The sequence below is a fragment of the Eretmochelys imbricata genome, chromosome 8, assembly GCF_965152235.1.
Source record: "Eretmochelys imbricata isolate rEreImb1 chromosome 8, rEreImb1.hap1, whole genome shotgun sequence".
Classification (NCBI taxonomy): Eukaryota; Metazoa; Chordata; order Testudines; family Cheloniidae; genus Eretmochelys; species Eretmochelys imbricata.
Genome location: NC_135579.1, coordinates 52,725,788 through 52,745,789, shown reverse-complemented (window position 1 = coordinate 52,745,789; position 20,002 = coordinate 52,725,788). Strand labels below are relative to the sequence as shown.

The window sequence follows — 20,002 nt, the reverse complement described above, 5'->3', positions numbered from 1 at the left end:
GAAGAATCCAAAGAATGAACCCCAGAGAGCAGGAGAGCTGATACTATGGGTGAGAAAGGGTTGGATGATGCGGTGGGGGAGGGGGAAGAGGAAAGGCTGGAGGAGGATCATGGAGAGACCATGTAATGGAGGGGGAAGCAAGTGGCACAAAGAGATCAGCAGAAGGGTGAGGTCAAGGTGGATAGAGACAACTCAACCCGGGGGAGTGGAGGGGGGGATAGAGGAGGGGGATGGATAGCATGGAATGAGGGAAACACAGGATGAGGAAAGAAGATACTACCTTTTAAAGAAGGGTACGGTGCCAAGGGGAGGAGAGAGAGAGAGAGAGACCCGAACAGGAAGATCTGGAGATGGGAGGGCAGAAGAACAGGAATAGGGCCCAGAAGAGAGAGTTTAAGGCAGGGGTCTCAAAGTACCGGCCCATGGGCCATCTGCGGCCTGAGAACCTCCCCACTGGGGCCCGTGGAGGAGAGACACAGGCAGACATGCTGCTGGCAATCTCGGCTGCAGGCGCCACCCCCCGCAGCTCCCATTGGCTGGGGGAGAGGGACAGAGATACCATCACTAGTTGCTGGGCAGAGTCAGCCATGGTGTCAGCATCATTAGTTGCCGGGCAGAGTCAGCCATGGAGGCAGCATCACTTTTTTCCACAATGAATATAATTTAATAAGTCAAAATACCGAACACAACTATCTGATGCACCCCTTGCTGCAATCCCGACGGTTTCGACTGCTCAGTCACTGAGGCCAAACATCAACAAACTGACAGAACTGAAGCATTGCCAGGTGTCTGGCAAACACTAAAAACCCTCTGGCAGGGGAAGAATTGTGTAAAGTTGTATGACAGTTTTATTATTTCTAAGAAATTCAAAATAAAAAATACAATATCAACGTTTTCTTTTCTGAACACCTTCTTCAGTGACATTATTGGCTCGCTGGGAGGATTTGAAGACTGGCACTGGCTCTAAGGTAAACTGAGTTTGAGACCCTTGGTTTAAGGAAACACACACCATGCAGGTTAATGAGCTGAGCACCATCCCTTTCTGACCCTTCCCCTTGTCCTGCTCCCATGGCAGACGTGCTGTCCCTTTGTCCGTTTCAGGAGGATGGGGAGGAGGCTGTTCTGGGCACTCGCTCTTGGGCAATTGCTGCCCACTCAAGATTCTGTAGTTCACTAACTGGAGAAAAAAGGACAGAAGGAATAACCTAAAACGCTCCAGAAGGTGGGGGCCCTCCAGAGACTTGAGCTGTTTGTCCAGGACTCGAGCTAGGCAAAGGTTTTTGGACTTGCAGTTTAGTTTTGATCGACCCCAAACTATTCACAAATTTGACACAAACCTTTTCAGCTATTTACAAAATGGCTGCAGGAGAAGATGGTGCCCCCACCCACCCATAACCTTTAGCCTAGTGATTAAGGTACTCACCTGAAACGTGAAAGACTCAGGTTCAACTCCCCGCTCAGGTCCAAGAGATGAACCGCTTGGTAATAGTGACCATAATGTAATTAAATTTAGCATCCTTTTAGGGGGCAAAATACCTAAGAAACTCACTACAGCAGCATTTAACTTCAAAAAGGGGAACTATCCAAAAATGAGGAAGCTAGTTTAATGGGAATGAAAAGGAACAGTCACAAGAATAAAATGCTTGCAAGCTGCAGGGAAACTTTTAAAAAACACAATAATAGAGGCTCAAACAAAATGTATGCCCCCCCATAAAGAAGACAGTAAGAGAAACAAAAAAAAGTGGCACCATGAGTAAACAGCAGAATAAAAGAGGTGGTTAAAGACAAAATGACATCCTTTAAAAATTGGTAGTGAAATCTACTGAAGAAAATAGAAAGGAGCGTACACTCTGGCAAGTCAAGTGTAAAAGTGTAATTAGGCAGGCCAAAAAAGAATTTGAAGAGCAACTAGCAAAGATACAAAAACTAACCGCAACAATTTTTTAAAGTGCATCAGTAGCAGGAAGCTTGCCAAACAATCAGTGGGGCCATGGGACAAGTGAAGTGCAAAAGGAGCACTCAAGGACGACAAGGCCATTGTGGAGAAACTAAATGAAGTCTTTGCACCGGTCTTCACTGCAGAGGATGTGAAGGAGATTTCCACACCGGAACCATTCTTTTTTAGGTGACAGATCTGAGGAATTGTCCCAGACTGAGGCGTCAGTAGAGGAGGGTTTGGAACAAATCGATCAATTAAACAGTAATAAGTCACCAGAACTAGAAGGTATTCACCCAAGAGTTCTGAAGGAACTCAAACATGAAATAGCAGAACTACTAATTGGTATGTAACCTATCACTTAATTCAGCCTCTGTACCAGATGACTGGAGGATAGGAATGTAAGGCTGATTTTTTAAAAAGGCTTCAGGGGTGATCCTGGGAATTACAGGCTCGTAAGCTTAACTTCAGTACCAGGCAAACTGCTTGAAACTATAGTAAAGAACAGAATGATCAGACATACAGATGAACATGATTTGTTGGAGAAGAGTCAACATGGTTTTTGTAAAGGGAAATCATGCCTCACCAATCTGTTAGAATTCTTTGAGGAAGTCAACAAACATGTGGACAAGGATGATCCAGTGGATATAATGTACTTGGACTTCAGAAAGCCTTGGACAAAGTCCCTCACCAAAGGCTCTTAAGCAAAGCAAGCGGTCATGGAATAAGAGGGAAGATCCTCTCATGGGTCAGTAACTGGTTAAAAGCTAGAAAACAAAGGGTAGGAATAAATGGTCAGTTTTCACAGTGGAGAGAAGTAAATAGTGGGGTCCTCAAGGGATCTGTACTGGGACCAGTGCTGGTCAACATAGTCATAAATGATTTGGAAAAAGGGATAAACAGTGAGGTAGCAAAGTTTGCAGTTGATTCAAAATTACTCACTATAGTTAAGTCCAAAGCTGACTGCAAAGCGATCTCACAAAACTGGGTGACTGGGCAACAACATGGCAGATGAAATTCAATGTTGATAAATGTAAAGTAATGCACACTGGGAAACATAATCCCAGCGCTACATACAAAATGATGGGGGTCTAAATGTGCTGCTACTCAAGATAGAGATCTTGGAGTCCTTGTGGATAATTCTCTGAAAACATCTGCTCAGTGTGCAGCAGCAGACAAAAAAGCTAATAGACTGTCAGGAGCCGTTAGGAAAGGGCTAGATAGTAAGACAGAAAATATCATAATGCCACAATATAAATCCATGATACACCCACACACCTTGAGTACTGCATGCAGTTCTCAGCCCATCTCAAAAAACCACAAGCATATTATCATTGGAAAAATACAGAGAAGGGCAACAAAACTGATGAGGGGTATGAAACAGCTTCCAGGTGAGGAGAGATTAAAAAGAATTGAACAGTTCAGCTTAGCAAAAAGAACAGGAGGACTTGTGGCACCTTAGAGACTAACAAATTTATTTGAGCATAAGCTTTCGTGGGCTAAAACCCACTTCTTTGGATGCATCTAAGTCTCTTAGTCACCTTAGTCTCTAAGGTGCCACAAGTACTCCTGTTCTTTTTGTGGATACAGACTAACACGGCTGCTACTCTGAAACTCAGCTTAGCAAGGAGACGACTCGTGGAGGCTATGATTGAGGTCTATAATCAGGAATGATGTGGAGAAAAAGGGTTATTTATCCTTTCACATGAACCATTCATTCATACAATGAAATGCATGGCGGCAAATTTAAAACAGACATAAGAAAGTACTTCTTCACACAACACATAGTCAACCTGTGGAACTCATTGCCAGGGGAACTTGTGAAGGCCAAAGGTATAACCAGGTTAAAAAAACAATTAGATAATGTGATGAATGATACCTAGCCAAGATAGTCAGGGACACAACCCCATGCTCAAGAACAGACCTGAAACAGACTTTTGATTCACCAAAAATTCAGGAACATTTCAGATTTGGTTCGCCAAAAACTGAATTTTTTTCCCCAATTTTTCGGAACTACCACCAAACCGAAATATCAGTTCTTCACTCTGCTCTACCCAGGGACCCCTGCTTGGCTGAGGGGACTTGCAAGGAGAGATGTCACTTACTGCTTGTCCATTCATAGTGAGACCATGTCATTAATAGCTGTTTGGGGGGGGGGGCCTATGTGACATGAGCTGCTAGACCCCACAGGGCAGGTGTTTGCATCATAAACACAAGTGGCCCCTTTGGACAATGCAGCACAGTGGACTGTGCACATTGATAATCTGAGCAAGGCTGGAGATGGCATCATCCCTGTCACCCCCTCGAGGCAGTCTGGCAAGGGTAAAGCAGAGCAGGGTGCTCTGCGAAAGCTGTGTCTGAGTCCAGGACTCCCATCTCCAGGTCTGTCTGTCTAGCATCTCTCACCAGTACTAAATGCACAGGCAGACAAGCTGAGCTGAGTCTTCCTTTCCGTTAAATCAGCTGTTGCTTTAAGTAGGACAATAGCAGCGCCCATCATAACCCGCCTTTTCCATGCAACATGTCGGGATTGTAAAGAGCAGCAGCCCTTCAGCGGTGTGTAGCATTCCGGGAGCTAACTGGACTCAGGGTGCAGTTTGCAAGTCAGCCTGGGCACAAGGCAGTGGGCACCCCCCAGCAGGTCTCTGCCATGAAGCTGGACACCAAGCGTAATGCTTGGAAGAAGCCATTAAGCCGTGCGGGGGAGAACTTTGCAGCCACTCCACTGCCTTGCCCTGACACTAACAGCAGCCAGCACAAATGGTTCCAACTCTTAGCCATGAGCATTTCGCTGCTAAAACAACCCATGAAAAAGGCAGCTCAGGGACTGTCCCCTGCAGCTGGCTGGGAGATGCTTGGAGCTGAACTTGGGGTATTTCACTCTCAAAGCAGCCCTCCTTTCCCCTCGGCCCTGCCCACTTGATGGAAGAGGGGACCAGCTGGTGGGGAGGGGAGGACCCCTTAGGTTTATAGATAATTCTCACAGGCGCCCTGGGGAAATCAGGGTGAAAGGCGACAGAGGCAGCAGCAGCCCTGCTAATGACGAGGACCCACCCCATCTATCAATCACAGGGCCGGGGAGGGGCAGTGACGGACATGAATAGTGTCTGGGGCACACAGCCCCTGGCAGACGTTCTCTCTGGATACAGGGCAGCCAGCATGTCCACGGGCTTTGTACAGATGTGCCAAGAGCTTAACACGATGCTCCCATGGGAGGCTTCCCTTGTGGCCTCCGGCAAAACCTAAATTCTGGGGGAGCAGTGTGTGTGGGGGGGGTGTTGCAAAGGGGAGATTGAGGCATTTGCTTTCTCCATTTCATCAGGATGATTTCCCCACTGGCAGAAGGAGGGCAGGTGGAAACAGGCTTAGATTAAATACCTTTTGCTGGAAAGGCTGATACTTTATCCCCAACCCATACAGAGGGTATTGATGGTACGGTACAGGGTTCAACAGGTGTACAGTTATGTTGCGGGTTAGGGAAAACGGGTAATGGGCATAACAGCCTTCATTCAGGATCCATGCAAGAAGCACGTCCACTGCTTTATGGAGTGAGATAGCTGAAACAATATGAGTCACTGCACAGCCACAGGCAACTTTCCAGGCTGCTCAGGAATCTGAGTTATGTGGGCGGAGGGTTTCACTGGGGCGGAGTGTAAATGCAGAGGGCTGGGTGGGTGAGGTTTATGTGCATCTGAGAAAGAAAGAGAAAGAGAAGCACACAGAGAAAGCAGCAAGGGAGCCTCAGAGAATCAGGGAAGTGTGACCCTGGTGAAAAGCGTAGGGAGAGCTTTTGGGCTAAGTGCTGGCTGGAAAGTGGCTTGGAACGGTGAGCAAAGAAATTGTCTCCTGAAGAACAGAAACTGTTTGATTCCTGCTGTGTTCAGGGAAACAGGACTCTATGATTTTCCCAAGGCTACAGAGGGAGTTGGTGGCAGAGCAGAGAACCAAACCCAGAACACCTGAGCCCCAGGCCTGTGCCTTAACCACATGGCAACCCTTCCTTCCCCGAGGAGGGGGACCTCCTGTGCTGCTTTGAGTGCGTGGGTGGGGGTGGGCACTAGACAGAGCCCCCAGGAGGTGGGGAGCAGAGAGAGAGAGATGGGAAAAGGGACACAGGTGGGGAGTAAGGATTTAAAGAAGAAACAAGAGTGAGAGAAAGGGGCAGGTGGAGAGAGAGGAAGGGAAAGGGGGAAAGACTCTCCACTGCTTGTCCCTCCCATCTGCCTTCTTCCCACAGCCAACAGTGGCCCTTGGCTCCCAAACAGGCCCTAAGCAGGTGTGAGGCACAGAGTGAAGGAACCAGGTCCCCCTTCCCCCCATACCACCCAGAGCCAGCGCACCCTGCTTCCTGTGGTACATCTGGGTCTCCCCTACCCCCACCTGAGCAAAGTGAAGATGTCAAGAAAAAAGGCTCCAAATCGGATTGACACCCATTGCCCCCCTTAATAAAGTTTATTATCAGCCGGTCTCTAATCCTTTTAAATCCCCCACAGCGGGGGGAGGACCAGGATTAGAGGAGGCCGGCGTAATCCCAATGAATTTGTTACAGGAGGATTTAGCCAGCGCCAGGGGAGCAGATGGCCCGGGACCAGCTCTGGAAAACAACCATTTTCCTTAATGATTTGTAACAAGGATAAAAGGGCAGGAGAAATGGGGCCAGCAGCTCTGGGGAGAGGTGGGGCATGGGGAGAAGGGGGCCACAGTGCAAACAAGAGGAGGCAACATCAGTTCATTCAATCCCTTAGAAAACAAACCAAGACAGTCAAAGCCCCAGCAAGATGCACAGTGGGGAGGGAGGACATGCTGCCTGCCCCAACCTCCACGCTCAGCATCCCGGGAAGAAGCACACGCCCATCCCTGGAGAGAGGGTACTAACAGCACCTGGTGACAACAGTGCCCAGCATGCCCACGGGGAGATGGGGAAAATGGTTTCTGGTGTTTCCTCACCCTACATCCAGGCCTCCCCCCCCCCACACACACACCCCATTTGGGGCAAGGGCATTTGATTGCCCTGACAGTGCTGCAGAGGAGTCCATACGCCACGGCAGAGCCCCCTCTCAGGTGCCGCTCTGAAGCGAACTGTTGAAAGGGACCAGAGGCGGCCAGCCCGGAGGGAGGGGGAGAGAGAACTCCTCTACTTTCCTCCACCACAGCTCCAGGAGCAGGGGCAAGCTTCCCCCACCCCACTAAGGTGCCTCACCACAACCTGCAGGACTCACGCTAGGGTGGGCGGGTGGCTCAGGCTAGGAAGCCCCATCAGGATCTGGCCTGTGCTGACAATAGTGACATGAATTGTCCATCAGGAGCTGAATGGAGCCCCACCAGCTCAACGGACACAGGGCCATGAACAGCAGGCAACCAGGTGTGGCCCTGACAGCCCCCTAAAGTAGAATCAAGCTGGCGACAGGTGAATGGCTCCATAATCCATTAATAATCCTCTCCCCTTTCTCATTCCCTGCTCATCAAGGACCAAAGACACCTGCGTGCTAGTCTCATATTCAGGAGAACCACCTGCAACAGCCAACCTACTGCTCCAATATCAGGGCAGCACTGCGAGCACCTGGCAGCCAGGGAGACCAACTAGAAACGGCCAGGTGAGGTGCCTGTGCTTAGTTCAGTGCTGCTGGGATGCTAAGGGCTGGAGAGCAATGGGCATCCGAGTGCCTTGGGCTAGTCTCCAGCCAACCAGGATGGAACTCTGAAAACAGCTGAGCCATCCTCTCTCTGCCAGGCCAGGCTAAGTGATGCAAAGCTTCTGCTGGATTCAAACCAGGCAACAGGGAGGGAAAGGAAGGCTATTCCTGGCCCTTCCCGGGTGGAGTTGGTGCATGGGGGAAATAGGACTTTAAATTCCTTTGGGACAGAACATGGCAGAGGGGAGCAGAGCATGGGGGGGGGGGGAAATCAAAGGCTATGCTCCTTGTAAAATGGTTGCTACTTTAGATGACAAATGATGCAGTGTGGTGCCTGGCTTTGAGCCAAGGCTTGGGTATGGAGGGCCGATGCACTGGAGGATCCTGCACAGACAGAGGAGATGTAGGGATGTGCATGGATTTCTTTTGACAGAGGGGAATCAGAAGTCTTTCCTCAGATCCCCACCCCCAAGCCAAGAACGTGGTCAGTAGCACACATGCACTAGGGATGCAAAAAGAGGTGGTCAGAGGGCCAGGAGGGGGCTAGTGAAAGGAGGCCAGGAACAGGAGGCACAAGGAGAGGTTAGGTGGAGAAGAGATGAGTAAAAATGGCATGAAGGAAAAGTGGGCTGGTCCCTAGCCCACTGAGCTCCTTGGCTGGCCCCACTGGAGTTCAGCAGAGAGGGTCACGCCCTGTGTTGCTGTTCTGCATCACAGCAGTTCAGACCCACACTCAACACACTTTAGACACACGTGATCCAACAAAGCAGAACATTTATTAGCAAAAATAATTTATTCCATTAACACAAGCAGCCACCGCGTTCAGAAACCCCAGTTCCTTCTGCCACAGCAGCCTGGCACTGGGAACAGAGCACAAACCAACCACCACTTTGAAAGTGAAGAAAATGAAACCAAACCAACCTCTTGTGACAAAACTACAGAAAAACGTTTCTCCTCCTCCCATCCTGGAGCAGAGCGTTCCACAGATCTCAGCCTGGGGGCAACACACTGAGGTAAAGGTCTAGGTTGGGGCAAGCCGCTCTGCCCCTTACAGCAGACTGGCTGAGATAGATAATGATGCAGCACCCCTCTCCCTTCCCAAAGGAATCTATTCTCTCCAGTGACACACAAAGACCCATAATGTCAGGCAACATGGAAGGGCATGTGTGACCCCATCATGTGATGTCAGAATTCCTTTGAGTGGCTATTTTCCATTCACAGACACCAGCTCATCAAGGACCAGGCATGCAGCAAGCCACTCCAGAGGGTTGAGGGATGCCCATTAGTAGCTCTGAGTGGGCTAGCATAGCTCCTCATGGGCACAGTCCTGGGAAGCTCAGATACATTCCAAGCCCCATCCAAAATCCAGCAGCCCAGCAAGCTAGTCCCCCAGCTCCAGCCTGTAGATGGCAAAAGGAAGGTAACCTAGTGAAAATCAGGGAGGAATCCACAGGTGATCTCAGAGCCAATGTTTTGTAGCTCAGGAGTCCAGATTTTTTTAAAAGGCACATTTCGGAAAGGAGCAAAGAACTCATCTATCCCACTCTGGGCTTTAGAAACATCCCAGCAGGCTTAGGTCAGATCCATCAGGACAGCACACGCCCAGGGAAGGGAGAGCCACAGGAGCCTCACCACTCCCAAAAGCAAGTCCAGGCTACACTGGAAGAAGCAGAGAGGCTCAGGGCAGGAGATGTTCTCAAGCACCAAGTAGGGGATGGGGAGAGTGATCATAGGTTGCTCCCCCCCACACCCCATATTCCAGGGCAGTCCCCATTTCCAGGCACCAGTCCCTCCCCTCCTCCTCCCCAGTTTTGGGATGCAAAAAGAAACAAACAAAAAAAGGGGGGGGGCAGAGATGATAAAAACCTAGCTCTTGTCCACAGGGGGGCAGGCTGGCTGTCACCCATCGTTGCTGTAGGAGCCCCGCCAGTGGTGGTGTGAGTACAGATCGGCTGCTAGCATTTTTACAGCTATCTGACCTGGTCAGATGCCACAGTGGCAGAAGCACAGGCAGCCTATCTACATTGGCTTTCCGGCTGGCAATGGAGCACAAAACCACAGCACAGACAAGGCCTTAGAGCAAACCCAGCAGGTCCTGTAGGGCAAGGTTTGCAAAGGTGACCAGTGATTTCAGATGTTAAACTGGACATGCCTTGAAAGGGGCAGGATTTTCAGCCTGTGACAGTCAGGCCCTTTCGAGGCCTCTCAAGCAGGCTGAACAAAATCCCTGGTCACTTTTGAAAAGCTTGGTTGTAACTTGTAACTAGTTGGATGCACCCTTTGAAGAAAGCCTACGGGTACCTGGGGTTACTTGGATGGTACCAGGAGCTATGTTCAGAACAATCAAAAAGAAATGCTCCTTCACCCACTGGGCAGCCAGCTTCTGGATCCCACCAGCCCAAAGGTCATTTGCACAGTGCTAGACAGTCCCTGCCCTGCAGACCTCACTCAAAACAATGCACAAACCAAAGGACAGGATGGGAAGCCACAAAGAGCTGGCGAATGACTGGGGATAAGTTAAGCAACTCTTGCAGTGCCATGATTTGCATTAGGATTCCCTTTCCTCAGCTCAACGGTGACTCCAGTACAACGGGTTTCATAGAAAGGTTGAACAAAGTGACAATCATCTGCAGGCTGGTGAGGTGCGCTAACACCAGGGGTCAGAGATCAAATGCTCCGGGCTGATGGTGCTCACTGTACAAGGATGTGGGCGGGGATATTCCCAGTATTGAACAAGCACCCAGGTGCATCTGGGTGCTGGGATTGTGAGACCGAAACACAGTACCCAAATGCGTGGCCGGGAACCCTAATGGAGGCGCCCATACGTGCATGCTGAAACAGGTGGGAACAGAGTGGGGTAATGGAGCAGCACAAGACTTCCTGGTATGTTCTATGGCTTTTTATTGTACAAGAGGAATTTGGCTCTAAGGCTGGCCCCACCCAGGGTGCCAAAAGGAAGCGTTCCAGTTTCCTCCCAGTTTCATAAACACTATAATATGTGGGGGGGGGGGGAGAGACGGGAGACGGGCAAGGCTCCCCACCTCCTCCCACTTCTAATGTTAAAGCATGAGGATAGCAGCAAATCTGCCTGACAGACTTTCAGAGAGATGACCCGTTGGCCCGAGCATGTCCCCAGCAGGTGAAACACAGCACAGACTGACACAGAACCCTGCCAGCACTAATACCCTCCTCCCCCACACCCATACTCAGGAGAAGGCTGGGGACAGCCTCACCCACATGACAGGCCAAGGTGGCACAGAATTAGATGCTCCAGCAGAACGGTCTGTGGTCAGACCAAGGGTCCATGTCCTTTCCCACCCACCTCTGTGCCCAAGCGTGCTCTGGGCTGCAGGGAGGCTGGATGTAACAGCTGTTCTCATTTAACACAGCGACTCCTCCCCTACGAGCCCTGAACTTCAGAAGCCAGATGCCAATTGGTGAGTCTGACCCCTGTGGCCATTTCTCTCGGTCTCTCTCACGAATGCAGAGCCAGCATAGGAGGAACCCAAGAGTGTGGAGCAGGTGGTATTTCAAGATAGGATTGAGATGCATTAGTCTAAGGAGCACAGTGGCTCGTGACACAAATAGTACATGGGGCGGGGGGGAGTGTTTCAGGTCAGGATTAAGGTGAACTGGCTTAACTCTGGCTACACAACTTCCTCAGCACCTGTCTGTGTTACACATATCTCTAGCCAGTGGCACTGCAGTCCCTTATTTGGGGGGGGGGGGGAGGGTTGTCACCTACACTGAGCATAGTGCAAGAGCACCTTGGGGTGAATGGATTAGTGATCCTGGCCTACAAGAGTGAAGGAATCATCTGGCAAAGGGAAAGTTCTACACCCTCTGGGGCAGCCTGGGCGCTTGGGGCTGGATTCACCTTCACCACGGTGCAGCAGGAAACAGTACCAGGGCATGCAGCTGTGCTATTCCCTCTGCTAGCTTTGCACCCCTGGGCTCTCACTGCTCCTGGAACTTAGGGGGCAGCCTCTGACAGATCAGGTTTTCACTCTTTCCCTGCCCTCCCACTGCAACTCAGGATGAGAACTCGCAGAGCGGGACTGACACGTAGGCAGGAAAGCCCAGCTACTGCAGTGGCGATGGGTGTGCAAGCTCTCACAGCATCCTCTAACCCTGACCACGTCTAGAGACAAGTGATGAGCATCGCATCTGAGCCCATTCAACCCTTTCCTTCTCTGCTGAGAGCGCTAAGGGTGCAGTTACTGCTGGGGGCTTTCTGTGGCGGGGATCCTGCTGCGCTAGGAGCTGCATTCAACCCCCCTGCATGGAACAACTGCCAGACGGCAATCGCCACTGAGCCAAGATGGACTAGCGATGGGGGCAGAGGCTGTGCAGTACCCTTACGCCATCCTGGCCCCCTACTCAGTGGTACCAGTTGGTCTGTCTGACCGGTGGGAATTTGGAAAGGAGTCTGATCTAACTCTTGGCCCAACCAATCACAAAACACAAGAAGCATTAGTGACCCCACAGCAATCTGATCCTGTATTAACTAAGCCTGGCTGTCTCAATTCCCCCTCCTCCCCCGCCCCAACTCTAGTGGTTTAACCCCAAAGGGCTGGTTCTACATGGGGAAAACTGATAGCGTAGCTGGAGCTGTAATGCAGGCCTGGTGTGCGCTGAAGAGGTTTTGAACCCAGTTCAGAAAGAACAGGTCTGGCCACCTTCTACGCTGCAGCTCTAGCTCGCTTTCAGAGGGGTGGTAAGTTCCGCCCAGGGCAGATAAATCAGCCCAGAGAGACACGACTGATCAAAGGCAAACTGCTCACAGCTCCAGACCAGAAAGGAGGCCCCCCCAGTCCTTATTAATGGCTGAGCTACTGTAAGCAGGGAGGCAGCTAGAACTCCCCCCACCTCTCCCAGTTCACTCCGTCCTCCAGCCCTCCACCCCGACCCGAAAGCGGCTCCACGCGAGGTCTCTGAGGAGCTCGGGTGGCTTGGTAAGGCTCTTGGATCCCTGAAGAACACCCTGCCACATCTATCTGATGGGCGGCCCCATGTCCATGCAGCCAGCAGTGGTGAGATCCAGAAACTGTCCAGCTGCACCCACTGCCCTAGCAACCCTCGTGGAGAAAGTCTGATGCTTCTCCAGCCACAGAGCCCCGGAAGGAATCGTTTGCACTTGCCCTGTACCATCACCCCCACCCCGCCAGCGCCCCCGCCAGCCTCAAGCCGTGGGGAAGCCGGGGCGGCCCTTGCGGAGCCTCGTGCGCATGCGGAAGAAGGTGTACATGCCCAGCAGGCACATGGAGGAGAGGAAGTATAGGACGATGCACAGGCTGAGGTCCAGGCGGGAGAAGCCCACTCCCAGCATGCGGAACCAATGGTTCCTCGTCAGGGCGTCCCCTTCATCCTCCTCCAGGGCCCTGATGAGCTGCTTGGAGCCCCGCCCCCGCCGCCTCAAGCGCTCCCAGGCCGCGGCGTAGTCAAAGTCCTGGTGGCTGTCGTCCGCCAGCAGCAGCGGGATGGTGTCCCTCTTGCTCAGCCGCCACTGCTTGTTGGCCGCCACGGCTGCGGCCTTCAGGGCTTTGCTCTTGTAGTGCAGCTCACTAAAGTTGTCCAGGTCCACAATGTCCTCCTCCAGCTCCTGTGTCTTGGGGTTCATCCGGACGATGCTTGGTTTCCGTGGCCCTGAGGAGCCTCGTCTCTCCGAGCCACCCACCTCCATTCCCACCCCTGCGGCCTCTGGTTCCCCTGGTCTCCTTTCTTCTCCTTCGTCCTCCTCTTCCTCCTCCCCTCTCCCATTATCGCCTCTCTCTTCCTCCTCCCCTCTCCCATTATCGCCTCTCTCTTCCTCCTCCCCTCTCCCATTATCGCCTCTCTCTTCCTCCTCCGCCTCTCCTCTCTCTTCCCCCTCACCCATGGCCCTCTCTCCAGCTCCCTCCTTTGCCTCCCGGCTGTGCCTGACCACCAGCACCATCTCAGGCTCTGTGTAGTCTAAGATGATGTTGGCCGGGGAGAAGTGGGCCTTGAGGAAGCGCAGCACGGCTGCCTCGTCCCACACGTGGCGCCTGTTGACCACGCCGTGACACAGAGGGCACAGGTCTGGGGGAGGCCACTGCAGCTTGGGGAATTCAGGGTCCTCCGTCTCGGTACCTGGATAAGTCAGATGGAACAAAGGCCTCAGATACAGTCCCACCAGGGGCTCCAGCAGCAGGACGATCCCAGTACAATAATCACAGCATTTAATACCCTCCCAATAAGCCCTGAAGGAAGGGGAGTAGCCTTTGTGCCTTACGGATCTTAGAGACACACCCCAAACCTGCCCAAAGCCCTCCAACCTTAGCCTGTTCGCACCTTGCTAGTGTGGGACTCCCAGCAAGGGGCGCAGTTCCAGAGGGGTCTGCACATCACCCTGACTTGGAGGTCATGCACAACTCGCCTGCAGGAGCAGCTCTGCTTGCTCACTTGCCCTTCAGCCATCCTGGGGGTTAGGGAGCGGGCGTGTAAGAACCCCCAGCCTACCCTAGTGCCAAGAACAGGCTCTCGTAGCCGACAGCTGCAGCCCTTGGAAACTTGGGAGTCTCCTCTCCACCCCCTTGCCCCGCAAATGACCAACCAGAGCAGGGACAGTCACCCCACAATGGGACAAATGCTGGCAGGTTCCCCCAGGCTTCAATGGGCTCTGCCCTCTCCCTGGCAGAGAGTCCCTGGGTGTCAGCCTGGGCCACATCCTTGGGCCACGGAGGTTCCAGGTGAATGCTGTGAGCTGGAGTGGAGGGTGCTATGTCCCCCTGCCAGGGAAGGTTGCACCAACAAGCAGGAAGTCATTCCCCGCTTCCTTCCCCTGCCCAGCCACTCTCGCTCCCTCTTCCTTCTCAGCTGCCAGCTGCTTTCGTCCCAGCTCCCCTGAATTTTGTTCTACAGGAGGAGGGGCAGCATCTGCATGCGAATGGAGCATTTGGAGAATCATCTTGGGAGGAGGGTCCTCCCAGGGCACATGGCAGCTTTTAAAGCCCCCTGTGGGAAGCCGGATAAGATTTAACTGCTTCTCTGGGGCAGTCTCTGGCTCAGCACCACCAGCTGCCTGTTCCCTTCACCTCGGGGGTCTGCGATCCCTCCCCACGGCCTTCCACCAGACCCCTGCCAGGCTGCAGAGTTAACCCATGGCTGCCCGCCTCCTGCTTTCAAAGGAGAAATGAATGAACAAAGCCGGCCCGTGGCGTGCAGGCAGAGCGCTCTCACAGCTCCCTGTGCCCCAGGCTTCACCCTTCAGCCCAGCTTCCCCTGGGGTTATCAGCCTGTGAGGAGAGACGTCCCCTCACTGCGCAGTGGTGGCAGGGCAGGCATGGCGTTATCAGGGAGCTGAGTCAGGCCCGGCCTGTGCTTTACAAGCCGGCTCACAAGGTTCATCTCAAATTCCAACCCCCCCTGCATTCAGCTGTCCCCATGACCCTGTCCCCCATCCCTCCTCAGATATGGCCAGAGGGTCTGGACCCCCTGCACTGGGGGCTAAATTCTCCCTCGGGCGCCTCGCACCCCTCCTTCTTTGGCCAACGCCAGACTCGCCAGCAGGACCCCCCCCTTACCTGCCAGTCGAGCGTTGACCCTGTTGTGTCTTGACCAAAGCCAGAGGACTGCCTTGTCCACGCTTCTCACTTTGTCCATGGACTCCGCTGCCATGCCCTCAAAGTGCTGAGCGCACTCCCGGCAGCCAAAGAAGGACCAGACGTAGCCACGCATAGCGCCAAGGACCTCGAGGGGGCCTGGAGGGGGAGGCGAGACAGCTCAGCTGGGGAAACCCTGGCACGCTTGGCTGGGGAAACCCTGGCGACTCAGAGAGGCACTGTGCCTGCCAGGTTCTTGCCAGAGTGCTAGCAATCCAAGGCCAGGTGGGTCCACGGGACCAGCCAGCTCAGGATCACAGCACCACGGAGCAGGGGGCCTCAGCTACACTGAGAGGGCTTTGTGGGGCCCAGCATGGGGCTTCCAGTGGAGTGAGACACGCTTAGAGCATTCAGCCCCACCTGCACTGGGAGATGCTGGCACAGCACCATGGGACACCATGGCACCATGAGCCAGGCTGGGCAAGGGGATCCTGAGGGAGACCAGCAGAGACGCCAAAGGCTGGCTCGGCAGTCGGACTTGTATGTCCTGTTTAAGACACATCCCCTGTGACCCAGCAGGCCCTGGGGCTAGTGTTCAGCTGTCACTAGAGAGCCACACTACAGAAGAGCTAGATACTATTGTTGCTAGCTGTTGTCTGGTGCTCCCTGAGCCAGAGGGGCTGGCTGAGCTGAGACAGCAGCGCCCTTGGCCCTGGGGCAGGAGAGAGCGCCATGCACAGCTGATTGACGATAAGGTGCTAAGATTCCACAAGGGAGCACGACCCCCTTAGCCGGCTGGGAAGCTCAGCACTCTGACCCACGCGTGGGAGAAGCGGCAGCCAGCCACCTGACATGAGAGCAGCAGAAGGTTCCTGCTGGGGGGATCCAGCAAGCCACAAGATACAGGCTTTAGATACAGGCGCTAGACATGCAAGGTGGGGTGAGAGGAGATTGGGGCATTACAATGGGCCACCTAGTCTGGGGCTTACCGACATCCTGGCTACAGGGGATGGACGGAAGGGCTTTCCCAACCAGGGAGTACAACCCTTCTAAAACCCCAGGACTGCCTTCAGCTTTCTGGCCTAAGCCTACCTACCCTCTCCCCATCCCATGGAGCAGCAGCTCCCGGAAATTCCGAGCTACAGCCAAGGGGAGCTATCATGGTGATTCCCATACCCCTCTCTCTATGGTCAAGAGCTAGATCATCCGGCACATTCAAAGTGGGACATGCACAGGGTCACCTGTTTACCTGTGCCCAGCCTGCGGTACCTAGTCGCCTGCACTGTCAGGAGGTGGAAGAGGGTCCAGAGGGAGCAGGGGTAGCCTCGGAAATGAGGTTTGCTTCCCTGGCAACCCACCCATGTCATGTTGTTCGACAGCACTTCCGGGGCTTGACCCTGATGGGGAGAGAGACAGGCAGACAAAGAGTAAACCTCAGGGCTAACACGGGAGGGCAGAGGAGGGAGAGCAGAAGGGGACTGAGAGAAAAGGATAGGGGAAAGCAAACACGTGCACATGCCGCAGGGCTAAAGGGAAATCATCTCTAAGTGACCCACCTCTTTTCTGTTGGTCAAGACCCGCTCCAAGGCACTGTAGGGAATCCTTGATACTCTCATGTTCCTCAGCCACCTGTCCACAGAGCGCAGGAAGTTCTGGACAAAGGGGCGGCCAGGAAAATACTGCGGCAAGAACAGAGAGAGGAGGAAATACATTTAACGACAAAAGCCTTGCTACCCATTATGGCTGACGTGAACCCAGGCGCGAGAGACATTTCTGCTTTGATTCCAAGGGACATTTTGAGACCTTTACTGAGCATGCAGGCTAATAGGACACAAATCATCCTACAGCGATACAGTCAGGTTTTTAGCAATACTATCATGTTCCAATATGCCCTTCGCTAGCCTCTCCCAGGTGGGAAATGGGGCAAGACCTGGATTGTGGACAACTCTCGGCGACTGCAATGCCAGCCTCTCCCAGCAGTCATCACTACAGGGAATGGTGCAGGTGCACTGGTTGTGGGGAGCTCACAGCTACGCTAGTCTCAGGCTGTCCAGCTTGGTATGAAGCCTCCCCCCGCAACAATCCAAGCAGCCAGCACTGGGAAGCCCTTTCATTTGTATTCAAGCTGCCACCATTGTGAATAAGTCAGCCCTGTGGGCCAAGAGCCAAGATCCAAATCTCGATCGTAACTCCAAATAGTCTCCGAGGAACACGAAAAGCTACTTTGACAATAAGTCAACACAAATCCGATTAGTATCAGCACTTTAAAACCGCAAGCGCTTCGGGGGGGGGGGGGGGGGAGCGAGTGGTGGGGAGGGAGGGTGGGGAGACCCACCTCAGGGACAAACACAAAGAGAGGAGACAGTGTAGGTGGGTAAAACCAGGAGCGGGGGACCCAGGAAAGTGCAGGGGGCATGAAAGAAAAAGGGTCTAGCCTCCATGGACATCCCGTTATGCTAGACAATAAATAAACACAGGGAACTGACATTTCTGATGGGGAGCCCCACCCCCAATCTCCTTTCAAAGGCTCCTGTGGGATACTGGAGACTTGGGGTGAAGTTTAGCAGGTGACCCGTTTTAAAATAAAGGCTTCTCTCCCCGCAGGCCTACCCGTCTTTGGGAAACGTGAGATTTAAGGATCAGAGTCTGGACATGCAGAGAAGGAAAATTCCCTGCAACTGTCAGGAATGTGGGAATCCTGGTGACATTGCTCCGTCTAGTGGCCTAAATCTGAAAGATCACCTTGCACTGAGCACAAAACTGTTTCCTCTAGACTATGGTACACACCCAATCACCAGAGGAGGAGGCAGAAGGGAGAGAGGTTGCAAGAGAATCATTCCCCTCCCCATCTATACCTCCACACACACCCATTCCCCTCCCTACCCACACACCGATTCCCCTTCCCTCGCACCCACACCCCATTCCATCCACACACACCCACACCCCATTCCCCTCCCCATGCACCCACACCCCATTCCATTCCCCTCCCCATCCACACCCGCATCCCATTCCATCCACACACACACACCAATTCCCCTCCCCATCTATACCTTCACTCACTCACTCACACACACTCCTCTTCCCCTCCCCACCCACATCCCATCCACATCCACCCCATTCCCATCCCCCGCCCCCAACATCTCTGAGCTTTGCAGGGAGGGAAGGAGGGAGGGAAGTTGGTGAACTGGGTTCCTTGTGCTATTTCAGTCTTGGACTCTGTTCCCTGCATCTGAACAGCTTTGTCTCCTAATCTGGAGCTGACATTACCAGAGCTGCCTGACACCAAATGCATTTCACAGTATAGACTGGTCCCCTGAAGCTTTCAGAGCCTGGGGGACTGGTGTAGCAACCCCCGCACCCCCGACACACACACACACACAACCGCCTTTCAGCTGTCTGAGGGTTGAACACAGCCTGCACTCTCCTGGGGGATTGTATTTTGAATGGGAAGGTGGCAGGGTGGGGTATTCATTTAACAAAACCTTCCGTGCTCAGGAAAATGAGGGAGACTGAGAGCAACAGCTAAAGCCAGGCCGCAAGCAGGCTAGGTGTTAAGCAGGCTTCAGCACAGCCATGCCAAAGCACCTCAGGCCTGACTCACATGGCCACTGGCTATTCTCGTCCTGCCCTCCTGACACACTCCTTCCAATGCACCTCAGTCCTGCCCCGCACCATCCCCTGCTAGTCTAACTTCTGGTCCCTTCACAGGCACAGCCTGCCAGTTTTGTTAATCAGGCAGCAGCTGGGCAATTAGGGAAAAAGTAATAAGGGTCTAAGCTGAGAACCCAAGACTCATTGCACTAGTGACCCACATTTAGATGAATAGATTTTAAGGCAACAAGGGACCATTACAACCATTTATCTGACCTCCTGCATAGCGCTGGCCACAGAACCACACCCAGTAATCTCTGCATCAAGCCCGGAACTTGAGTTTGAGCTAGAGCTTCTCCTTTAGAAACACATCCAGTCTCGATTTAAAGGCTTCAAAGTGATGGGGAATCTACCCTGTTCCCAGATAAGATGTTCCAGTGGTGAATCACCTTCATTTCCAGTCTGCATGTGTTTAGTTTCTGACCATTGGATCTCGTCAGCCCTTTTTCTGCTTCATTAAAGAACCATCTATGATCAGAAATGTCTTCCTCAGATAGGCACTAACTCTGGGGCTGGAGCACCCACGGGAAAAAAATGGCGGGTGCTGAGCACTCACTGGCAGCCCCACTACCAGCACCTCTCCCAGTGCCTCCTGCCCGCCGCGGGACCCTGCCGATCAATGCTTCCCCCTCCCTTCCAGTGCCTACAACAGATCAGCTGTTTTGTGACATCAGGAGGTGCTGGGGGGAGGAGTGAGGGCACAGAGCACCAGGGGAGGAACTTGGTGGGGCAGGAAGAGGCAGAGAAGAGGAGGGGTGGGGTGGAAAGAAGCAGGGTGGGGATGGGGCCTTGTGGGAAGGGGTGGAGTGGGGGTAGGGCCTGGGTGGAGCCAGGGGGAGCATCCCCCTGCAGATTAGAAACTCGGCGCCTATGCTTCTTCATCTTTTAGACCAGGGGAGGGCAAACCACGGCCCACGGACCAGATTTGGACCATCAGGGCTTGCAATCCGGCTCGCGGGATTGCCAGCCCTCTGGTGCAGCGGGGCTAAGGCAGGCTCCCTGTCTGCCCTGGCCCCATGCCACTCCCAGAAACAGCCGGCACCACGTCCCTGCGGCCCCTGGGTCGGGGGAGAAGGGTTCGGTGCGCTGCCATCACCTGCAGGCACCGCCCCCTGCAGCTCCCATTGGCCAGGAACAGGGAACTGCAGCCAATGGGTGCTTTGAGGGTGGTACCCGCAGGCAAGGGCAGCGCATGACAGAGCCGCCTGCCCCACCCCACC

General features: G+C 53.3%; 1 protein-coding gene across 1 annotated transcript in view; it reads right to left on the bottom strand.

Moving 5' to 3' along the window:
• Positions 1 to 8,326: 8,326 nt before the first annotated feature.
• The window catches only part of QSOX1 (quiescin sulfhydryl oxidase 1), a 39,669-nt gene continuing 27,993 nt past the window's right edge, over positions 8,327 to 20,002 (bottom strand). The window contains exons 9-13 of the mRNA XM_077825345.1: positions 16,688 to 16,810; positions 16,381 to 16,528; positions 15,114 to 15,290; positions 13,442 to 13,680; positions 8,327 to 13,312 (exon numbers count right to left, since the gene is read on the bottom strand). Coding sequence (XP_077681471.1) covers positions 12,752 to 13,312; positions 13,442 to 13,680; positions 15,114 to 15,290; positions 16,381 to 16,528; positions 16,688 to 16,810 — 1,248 coding nt within the window. The 3' untranslated portion in view covers positions 8,327 to 12,751. The remainder of the gene's footprint in view (positions 13,313 to 13,441; positions 13,681 to 15,113; positions 15,291 to 16,380; positions 16,529 to 16,687; positions 16,811 to 20,002) is intronic.